Here is an 11,395-nt window from a genome sequence, read left to right on the forward strand (position 1 = left end):
AATGTATTTACAATTAGTTTTATTTATATCTGCAAAAGTGGATGAAATTAACCCGAATGGTTAAAATCAGAGGTGGGGGAAAAAAAGCACTTCTGGAAAACAAAAAAATAAGTTTAGAAATTGGTGTTAAAAACAAAAAACCACGCTCCTTTGCACATTTTTTTTTTTAGGAAAGTTGTAAACTATAGAACTTGTATCACATGCCAAAATGAGCAGCCGTGCATTGTCAGTGCTTGAACGAAAGATTACATTCTATGAACAAAGAGGTACAGAGCTAAAGATTTGTGTCTGATTAGCAGACTGCTAGAATGGCACTAGAACTTTTTATACTCGGCATCATCTGGAGGGCACACGTCTACTTTTCTTTTGCCAACATCGGTCCAATTGGTGCTCAGAACGGTTCCTCCAGACTCCATCTGAAACAAACCAAGCCTATTAAAGAGGGCAATGCTGTATCTATGAAACAATATGGCACTGCAATATTCCAAATTCTTACAAGAAAATCATTTATATACAAGTTAGCCCATGAAAGCAGTGTTGAATGCTAAAATGGTGTACAAAAAATACACAGTATACATGCTACAGATGAATCGTGCTCCTTTGAAGCGCTTTCTCATTAGAGCTCATCAGAATTCAGTCCCTGCCTGCTTCCCGTTGCATGTTCACAGGGAAGCACAAGAGTTGTCCTTGATTTCTCCTGCTCTGACTTGTAGGGCACTTACGATGGTCCTTTCAAATGTATGTAAATGTTTGCTTCTACCTAACATAAGACTAACCAACTAGAAACTGAACTAGGACATATTCTACATAGTCACATGTGTGGGCCTTTGGACAACACTGCTTCACAGCTTTAAATAGTCTACATCTGTACATAACACTCAACCCAATGTTACTCAACTCATAAAAAGAATGAACTGAATCATCACTGCTAACATCCAAGATGCTGGTGAATTACATGCAAGAGACCACCCAACCGTTTTGAAACAAACAGAATAATTCAGCTCAGAGAATCCGCAATGATGGATGATTGCAATTACAGATGATTTAATGAACTGTGCTGGGTGCTCAGGGCCCATGAAAGATAAATCTGGCCGGAGGCCTCGTCCCTGGGTGCTCGACGGCTACCTGCGAGAGGCTGGCTGGAAAATCATGAACAGTTACATGCATCCCAGTGCAGCAGATAGGAAGAGGCTATGGGCCACCTCCCCGCGCAAAACCATGAATGGAAAATAATAAATGATTAACGCACCCCACATTGGCCACAGTTGCGGAAAAGCAACCAAGTTTACAATTTCAAACAACTTCCACCTATATTTTTGTATAATCGTTATAATAAGTTCAATGCACTTTACTTACAAATGACTTGTTCATGGCACGTTTGACTTCATCAGTGCCGTCCGAGTATATCTGCTGAAACAGTTTGTTAAGAGCTGCGTCTCCTTCTGGCTTCTCATTCTTCTCCTCCTCTTTAATATCTTCAACTAGTTTGTCCCAGTTTCTTGTGTGGAGTGAAGAGGAAGGATACTTGTCTATACAAAGAAACAGTAAATACTTTACAATAGTACACCATCCAAGGTGATCAATATTTAACTTTAGATTAAATCTAGTATTCCAAGTTATAAGGCCGATACCATACCAATTTTTCTGGCCATATTGCATGAAGTCTGTTTTCATGAATAAGGTTTGATATTCATGCATCTGTTCTAGGACTACTGTGTTGTCTTTCAATGACTGATAATCTAATCTATCTATAACACAGCACTGACCTGGAGTGAAGTGTTTCACATCTGCCACAGCTTCTCCCACAAGCTTCTCCCATCTGATAGCTTCAGCCTTCTTCATTTTAATCTCAATCTATTAACAAGGGTATTGAAACAGGGTTAGTTGACTGTTAAATATCCCAGGTTTAATTGAACATTTTGGTAACATTAAATCTCCCATTAAGGACTGTGTACATAAATGAATGATGAATATAAAAATCCTATTTTGGGGCTTGTGTCAGTAAAACCCTTTCATCTGGTAACGGGACTCCAGTCAACCGGCTATATGAACATCAGCATAAATCGGGCTTTGAAGAGGAACCTAATTTTCAAAAAGAGCGCTCCAATGAAGTAGATAAAACTGGACAGCAAGCCAGGGTACTGAAGTGGTTAAACTCTTGCATATTAACACAGAAAAGGCTTAGGAGGTGCAAAATATTTCAGACTGAAACTCAGTCTTCTGGGATCAGAGACTCTAGCTTGGACTATAGCCAAAACACACATGCAAATGGCTGTGGGGGCTTCTAGAAATACATATGTGCGATCTGCAAATGTTACTTTTAATGTAATAGAAAGTGTCTAGTTTGTTGATCAGGGATTGTGCTAACATAAGAACAGCTTGTTTGCAGTTTGAGTGCAAATACTGGTTTGATCATTGTATTGAGGCAGGCAATCCCATGTTAGTAAATATCCTATTATAGTAGAAAAACAACCTACAATTTCTTAATGTTACATTCCTTTGTAAATCATAATAGTGGCTTCTGTTTTGATTCTAGAGTTTAAAGAAAATAAGAAAACAGTAGCAAGAGGGTGCAAGTGGTTAGGAAATAAAGTTAATACAATATATTGTAAGGGGGAGGAGGGGAGTGGGTGTTCATCTGCAACTTAAACATAACTTCAAAATCAAACAGAGAAATGCTCCAGATAGGGTCTTCATTACTGTGCTCAGCCCCAGATCTGTCAGCTCTATAACACAAAACAGTCTATGCTTTTTGTTCTTCAATACACCTTGTGTTGATGTTTGTATTAAAAATCAGAGGGAGAACGTTCCGTGTGGAATTCCTAGCTTGAACAGTGAAATGTTTTAGTCTTGAAGCCAGTCTAACCTGGAGAACCCTTCGGCCCTCAGAACAAGCAGAGCTTTGTAAAGGCTGACCCTGTGTTCCCGACAGCCAACTGCTGAAGCGCGCTACTGTGCTGAGACAACACAGCTTACATACACTGCAATCTGCCTGGACAGCTGCAGGGAAACCAAATCATGCATAAGAAATCAACCAATTACAGTTATGGATCTGTCAAAACTCCTCTACATCTCATCCTGCAAGTAGAACAAACAGTACAATTCAGTAAGGAGTAAGATCTTTGTCTTGTCATTTATCAAGTTAGATTGTTTGCTGCACACAGTCCTGAGTTTCAGAAGTCCCTTTGTTTTAAAATATGTTTTTAAATAACCAAGTTCCATGGTTATGAGCAATCAGGACCCTTGTACAGGAGATGAGCAATTTACTTAACAGGTACCACACTGTTCACACACTGGGCTCCTGACCAGTTTAAGAACATACTTCATTGAGGGTTTTTTCTGGGTAGAATGATTTCAGGAATAATGTACTCTTTGCATCGAGTTGCTGTTCTTGTGCCCAAACAAAGTTTGGGGGTGGGAAGAGAGATAATGGTTTCAGAGCTGCCACACAGCAGCAGTGTTTTTGGGTTCAATTTAAAGTTCTACAGTGAACAGTGAACCACATTGATTCTGTTTCTGCTTACGAACTAAAACTAAATGCAACTGATGACATATAAAGCACTGAGCATGTGCTTTCATTTAATCTCAACCTGTTTATCTGGCTAGAAAGTTGTCTCCCTCCAGAGGCATCTAAAGTAGGTAACAGACTTAACCTTCGGCTAATGCAGACTGCATGTAAATTCCATTAAAAAACAGACTTGGAAAGTAGTTTTTGTATTCAGAAGTTTAACACCAAGCATTAACTTAATGTGATGTGTATTGTATAGGCCAAGTTTTTTGTTTTGATAATAAAAAGCATAGCTATGACAAATAGCAGCTTAGCACAGCAGCCCTGTACTTCATAATGAGTTTCCACCAAAGACACAAATGAAAGGAATTACCTCTATACTGTGTCAAATTCAGCCAGGTCCCACTTATGTGCCACACTCAAATTATAAATTGCTCCACAACAATGAGAAGAAAACAGTGTATGCATGTGCATACCGGTACATAAAATCCATCTTACCTTTGATGCAACAATTTTAAATGTGCATTGTGAGGGAACAATGGGGTGCAGAAGATCGATGTTCAGATTAAAGTCATCTTCAGATGCTAGTTTCACAGCTGCATTCAACTAAAGAAAAAAATAAACTGCTGTTATTTATTTATTGTAGTTTCAATATTCTTTACCAGAACAACATGGTTGGATGTTCAGCAATATCAGACGTTTATATTTCTGATTTCCAGTTCATTTCGTGTCACTTTTAAAACGGCGCTTTCCTTCACTGCTGTGAATAAAATTCGGCCTATATGTTAATTTGCAAACAAACAGAAACATGTACGTTGGTGTTAAAACAAGTCATATGCACCAGTAGTAAGTTGTTTTAACCAAAAGTGGATCATCTAAATACAAAAATGTTTGAAATAAATCAAGTACAAACTCCAACTATAAAAAAAAAAAAAAACAATAGATCTGGACAGGACAGCCTCTGCTGTAGTTTCCATTGTCACACTGCAAGCTTTTTAGTAGGAAACTTTAAACAATCAAGAAAAATTCTGCCACACAATAACACTGGCAATATTTGTATGCTAGTGGCAGCTTGTAAAGTACCTTGATCCTTGTACAAGTCTAATGAGGCAGCCTTCAGCCAAGGATTACAACAGCCTCATTATCTGCCTCAGCAAGGATCACAAATCAGCTGTCACAGGGAGTCGGAACTAACCCAAAAGGAACCAAGCCAAAACATTCATATAAAGTCTATCACAGCCATATGGGCTACGTTTGAAGCCAGCCCGGACTGGGAAGCCCCAAAGACTTCCCAGTCTTGTTAATAAAATAAATATTTGATCTCATTACCACCTGATGCGCACCACTGGTTTTACTGACTGGAGTTTTAATTAGTTTATAGAACAGATCAAACGCAGGTTTAGCTTTGATTTTTGGGTATGAGCATCTTCATAATCTGCTTGATATGTTTCTTTGACTAATCTGACTTCTGTCACAAACACTACTTAGCCGAGCTAAGATCTATGAAAAAAAAAAAACTGGTTCAAATACATTTGCGAGGAAACACCTAACCAGCTGAGGAGTATTTTGTATTGCGCTTGATAAATTGTCTGTTTATCGAGATCCAAGACACTATTGGATATCAGCATTTAGACCACTGGATATGTGTCAGTATTGGAAACAAGTTTTTAAAAAAACTAAAACCTTACCTTTTTATCTTCAAATTGTACTTTTACAGCATCCTTCTGTGCATTCCTGATCATAATTGTGACAATAACTTGAGACTCTGTTTGGTACCAATCGTATCTGATAATAAACACAGGACTGTTTCAGCATATTGTTTCTCAATAAAGATGAAGCATCTCTCCCTGCTGGTCCATTTCAAGATGTGTTTCCTCCGTCAAGGCGCTCTGGTCTATTTCAGGTACAAGTAGCACTTTTTCAGCCTCGGGTTTCTCAGATGTTTGCCGGGACTGCTCTATACAGGTACACTAGTGGCAATGTAAATTCCTGTGCTGTTATGCAATATTAAGCTGTGTTAAGTACATAGGGTGCAATTATTATTATTTTTATATAATGTGATATATTTACCCATTTATTTCATATCTCATTTATATATGCATTTTGAACATTCGTTTTTATGTTGCACCACAATATTCTTTATCCCATAATATTTCATCAACTACCTAGTCTAAACAGACAAAACACCTATACAGCTCTTGGGAACGTATGCAGCTTTGCAAAACACAGTGTGCTGTACTTGTGCTTATCAACAGGAACTGCTAGGTCTACATGTGTCAGCAAGCATGCTACAAAATGTACGCATTTATAAATCTAAACTTACTTTATTTTTTGCGGTGCTGTCTTCTGTGTTGTCTAAATCCAATGTCCATTTGAGTTGGGTAATAATACAGAAAAATAGAAATGTGAATGTTAACATTGTCACATTGTATTTGCAAGGTAAAGGTTACATTTTAGCATCTAATAGAATTATGAATACGTTCATCTCCACTGAAGCACGTCAAGAATTTTCATACTTATGTTACAACAGCACCACCTTGTGGAAGTAAGTGTGTGCGTCTGGCATGTTTGTATGTACAGAGGAGATACTGTCAAAACATACTCCAAATGTAGAAATACAGCCAAATAAACAAAGGGACCAGTCATATAAAGATGTCATACCTACAAAAGGGGCCAAGTTATATACAAAAAAGGGTCACCCTGTCGAGACGTAATGTTAAACATGACAACTGGAGGGGCAGGGCTCCCGAGTGGTGCATCCAGTATAGGCGCTCCTATAGCCTGGAGTTTGCTGGTTCGATTCCAGGCTATTCCACTGCCGACCGTGAATGGGAGCTCCCAGGGGGCGGCGCACAATTGGCCGAGTGCCGCCCGGGGGTGGGGGGGTTCTTAAGTCGACTAGGGTGTCCTCGGCTCACCGCGCACCAGCGACCCCTGTAGACTGGCCGAGCACCTGCAGGCTTGCCTGTAAGCTGCCCAGAGCTGCGTTGTCCTCCGACGCTGTAGCTCTGGGTTGGCTGCATGGCGGGCCTGCAGAGTGTAAAGAAGCGCCCAGCTGATGGCACACGCTTCGGGGGACAGCGTGTGTTCGTCTTCGCAGCTCCCGAGTCAGCGCAGGGGTGGTAGCGGTGAGCTGAGCCTAAGAATATACTTCATTGAGGGTTTTTTCTGGGTCAAATGATTTCAGGAATAATGTACTCTTTGCCTGAGCATTTCAAATTGGGAGAAAAAAATGGGGTAAAATCAATTGGCGATTACTAAATAAAAAAATAAAAAAAACATGACAATTGGGGCAAACTACTTTGACTCCCAGTGTATGTACAATCAGTCATCTCTGTATTTGCATTGTACTTACCATCTCAGATGTCACCTCATGCTTTCCCACTGTTGACAAATAAATAAATCAAACTCCTTTATAAAATCAAGGGTAGACCAGCAGGTCAGGTTTACCTCCATGTTCTACAATTTCAGTCTGGCTTTAAAACCTTGTAAAATAATAAAGCCAGCAAGACACAAAGTACTGTGTATTCAAAGTAAAAATTATACCGTGTATTAAAAGTAAAAATTAGTTTTGAAAAGGATATTCTTTAAACATATCATTAATGGAGAAGCTAAGAGGATGAAGGCAAAGCAGTATTTACATAGGGGCGTTATGGAACGCCAGTACAACCACCAACACCAATGTCAGACAAGTAGTTTTTCTGGGCTTGCTGATAATTGTAATTCGAATATAGAAGATATCAGTGTAGTAAGTAACAAAATATATATATTTTTGTTTGTTTGTTTTTAGCTCAAAGAGCCAACTTACCAACGTATTGGTATGGTTAACATACCTTTGTCAAGGGAAAGTGTGTTCGAAAAAAAACATTGGGGGTATTTATAGGCATGCATATATATATATATATATATATATATATATATATATATATATATATATATGCAGAGTTTCTGGGAACTACGAGTCCCATCTGTGTGAGTTATATATCGGTCATTCCATGACGAATCATCCAATATATATTGGATTTATAAACCTAGCAATGTCTGAAAGAAACCATTATTATGGAAACACTTACAATCCATGTTTTCTTCACATCTTTTGATCCAAACATTGAAGCTGCCCTCTGAACCTAGGAACAATAAACACAGGACAAGGTCAGTGTGGTGAAAACCATCTTACACTTCCCAAAAGAGCTAAAGGGCATTCTCTCTGTTCCAATCTTGAATGTACCAGACACTTACCGTCTATCTTCTGTCCTTCCTCAAAGGCTTCTCGAGAAGACTGGTAATTTTTCAAATGGTACTCAGCAATTCTAAAACAAAAAGGTTACAGGTTTAACCACTGTCAACCTATCGAACCACACTTGACAAAAGAATAGCAGTCACCCAAGAATACCTGTCATCTTGGATTGAGTCCAGTACATTTACAGATTAAATACTAGCTATCTTTTACTCTGTGAAGAAATTGCTTACAATGCAGCAGCAGCTAGAACACACAATAACAGAGTGACCATCATCATATTTTAAAATCCTGCTTCTAACCATTTGGGTCTTTGTTTTCTTTACTTAAGACAACATTCTTGTAGCACTAGCAGATATACAAGTCTGGTATATTTGGTGGTAGCAGTATTGTGTGAATAGATATCAAGAGCGATGCCAGTTGACAAGCACTTCAACACAATGGTAAAGCAAAGGCACTTGAGTGCCAGCGCTGGGACATACATACCCTAATCTCAGAAACGCTGTGGCACAGTTTGGTTTAAACTCCAGGGCTTTCTTTGCATCTGTAACAGCATCTATAGAACAATGACGTGAGTCTGGGTGTAAGCACTTTGAAACAGAAGAGCTTATTCTGCTGGTCTGCTTCTACAAAGTTGTCATGGTTACAATGGGGGCTTTTTTTGTTTCTCCCCAAACTAAAAACTAGAAATGTTTTGGTTCGTCTTGTGAACAAAATCAAAGCATCGGAGGGACATTTCTTTAAGGGCAATGGCATCTTTAAGGGCAATAGTTTTCACACTAGAACTGAACTCAAAAGCCACAGAACGACTACAAACAACACACATACAGTATAATGGAAGGTAAAAACAAAATGCATCTGAAGCTATTTACTCTCAAAGTATGCTCACACTGGTGTGTTTTGGGTGTATAATAAACATGCGGGCTATACTTACTGCTGTAGTTCTTTAGTAAAATATGAGCATAAGCTCTCTGACAGTACCACTCTGCACTGTCGGTTTTCTGCTCCAATGCCCTGCTAAGATCCTGAGGAAAGATCAGTAACAGCATTCATTTCTCAGACGTTTTATAAAATCATATTGAAGTGTATTTGAGACAACAGAAGCTCTAGTAGCAGCAACGAGATTTCTTACAATACATTAAGTTTTGTAAATAGCAGTGTTTCCCCCCAATAGCTAATGTTGCTCCAAAAGCTTAAATGTCAATTAGATTTTTTTTTTTTTATTGAAAAATAACAGAACACGAGCGAGAAACGCTGCTTCAGAACTGGCCACTGACATTTGGAAGCAGTAACTGTCCCAGCCCCCAGCAAAAAAGAGGTGCTATTGAAAAGCACTCCTCGTTCACTACGATCCATTAAAAATGACTGTAGCACAGTAATTAAAAAGAAATTAAATATATTAAATTTCATTAACACTGTACAGTAGTTTGGATGGATATCCCAATCAAAACTTTCATCATGCAAACAAAAATAACGTTCAAAAGTATTTTACAATATTCTAAAGTATGCTAAAATAGAAGACAAGATATTTAAGTGTATTTGTTAATACTTTCTAGTAATGCACCATCATCAAGCGATCTTGTTCCAGAAATTAAAGTGTAGTACCACGCCTCCTCCAACAAGCGATTTAACGAAGCTGTCATCTTATCAGATTCTAACTATACACGTCTACTATGTAGATCAAGTAACCTTTGTAAAATCAGCCAGTACCTATTCAAACACAATAGTGAGAAAACAAGTTATTTTGTACCTCTAAAGCTTTCTTAGGATCCTCGTCTATGACGCTGTCGGGGAAACTTCTGAAATAAAATAATTATAAATTATACCGTGTATTGAATTTGCATGAAACTCATTAATTTACTTTTGTTCTATATATATTTTATTTAATTTTAATTATATTTTATTGTGTACACTTACGGTTCATTTGCCATGACTGCCTGGTTTCTGTGTTTTCCACTACCGTTTAGAAAGTTCTGGATGAGGATTCTGGGATTGAAACGAGAAACTGCGACGAAGAGTTTCACACACCAAAGACGAAAACAGCAGAATCGGAAGGACTGAGAACACAGGTTTGTACTGACCTCTAGTGGCTTGGAGTTTTATTACATCACTTGCAGAAACTCAATACCGACTGTTATTTTCATAAGAAAACATTTAGTTTAAATCTGACAGTTTTTTTTTCTATTTTGTGTTTTTATATTTGTAACCCCCCATGCAACAGGAAGCCGCAGTTTAAACCTTATTAGCTGCCACCCCATTGTGCACTGTTCTGGTGAGCTTCTCCGATCTACAATAATGTCTTTCGACACCAGAGGTCTCCTCACTCACATATTGACAAAATACAGTCTGCTGAAGAAATAACACGTGAGACGTGTCTCCTGTTTAATCACTCTGGGTTTCAAGTTTAAATGTACACGAGTTTCCATTTCATTCCCATATCAGGCAGCGGCTGCTGCAGTACAGACCGCACTGGCAGATCTACTTGACTGCAGGTTGTAGAGGCAGTGCATAAAAGTCCTTTTTAAATCAGTCTGAACTAAATCAGTGTCAGCCCATTAGCTAACACAATAAATCTGACAACTGCAGACTAGAAGTCTGAGCAAATCAAAGGCTGATCTAAACTTCTAAACCTCTGTTCTGCTTACCTTGAGGTTACTGTTTCAAATAAATAACCCAGGTGATTCATTACGAGCACGCATTTCCTTCTTTCTAGGGGTTTATGCTTTGTGAATATTACATGCCCACAATGTACACGTACAGTATGCAAGTCTTAGGCTGAGGGAACACGAAGCCTCTTTGTGGCATGGCACTTGCTTTTAAGAGACTAGGTTTCAGGCCACTGCATGTCACACCATGGGAGACGAAGGGTTAGATACAGCAACGTTGTTTAAACTAGGTCTCCTGGGACCAGATTTCAATCCACTGATCCTGAAAAAGTGGCTTTGTGTTCTCTTGGCTTTAGCCAGTGCCTTAATGTATGCGCTGTGGGTAGAGTCTTGCAGGGTGCTTCTGTGAGACTGACCCCCTGCCGGTAAACAGCCAGCCACAGTAGCCATAATGTCATGGCAAACTAAACATTAACTAAATACATCATATAAAGGTAACAGCTTCCAGACTAAATGTCCCTGTTTAAAGAAAGGGCAAAGGTAACTTTTCAAGAAGTAAAGCAAGTATGGCAGTAACATACACCCCCACCACGGCTGCCAATTCAAGAACAGAGCTATCGGCAGACATGTCAAGCCACTCATTTTTTAGGACCTTTTATAGCCTCAAATTTAGCAGTCCCCCACTACTAAAAGGAAGGCATGGACAATGCATTTTAATGGATTATTCCTAAATCTCACTTGGATATTCAGTCCTTGCCTCCCCATAACCCCACCTGTGCCCTCACCATTACATAGTTGACCTGTGTTCATCATTTTGCTTACAATGTTCTTGGATTCTTTTCCTTCTCTTCATACAGCCTTTTATAAGTATGGACAATTGTTATTACTGTACAGTACACCAACCAATATGAGCTTTTGCTAACTGCTCTAACACTGTCAAAATGTACTCTCACTTACAAGAGCTTCACTCCATCTCTGGTCTTCATTCATACATAATACTGAGGATTCCCCCCCTCCCCACCGTGGACCCAAAACACACCAAAA

General features: G+C 38.9%; 1 protein-coding gene across 1 annotated transcript; it reads right to left on the reverse strand.

Moving 5' to 3' along the window:
* Nucleotides 1–2: 2 nt before the first annotated feature.
* On the reverse strand, nucleotides 3–9,801 carry LOC117406375 (protein SGT1 homolog). The gene is made up of 13 exons (XM_059030289.1): nucleotides 9,663–9,801; nucleotides 9,496–9,544; nucleotides 8,680–8,770; nucleotides 8,232–8,301; nucleotides 7,748–7,818; nucleotides 7,582–7,635; nucleotides 6,864–6,892; nucleotides 5,832–5,863; nucleotides 5,197–5,293; nucleotides 4,007–4,114; nucleotides 1,767–1,854; nucleotides 1,357–1,529; nucleotides 3–416 (listed from the first exon to the last, which is right to left on the reverse strand). Exons 1-13 carry the CDS (start codon nucleotides 9,674–9,676, stop codon nucleotides 315–317), a joined length of 978 nt encoding a protein of 325 aa, XP_058886272.1. The 5' UTR covers nucleotides 9,677–9,801; the 3' UTR covers nucleotides 3–314.
* Nucleotides 9,802–11,395: the final 1,594 nt, after the last annotated feature.

Source organism: Acipenser ruthenus, chromosome 9 (assembly GCF_902713425.1).
Source record: "Acipenser ruthenus chromosome 9, fAciRut3.2 maternal haplotype, whole genome shotgun sequence".
NCBI lineage: Eukaryota > Metazoa > Chordata > Actinopteri > Acipenseriformes > Acipenseridae > Acipenser > Acipenser ruthenus.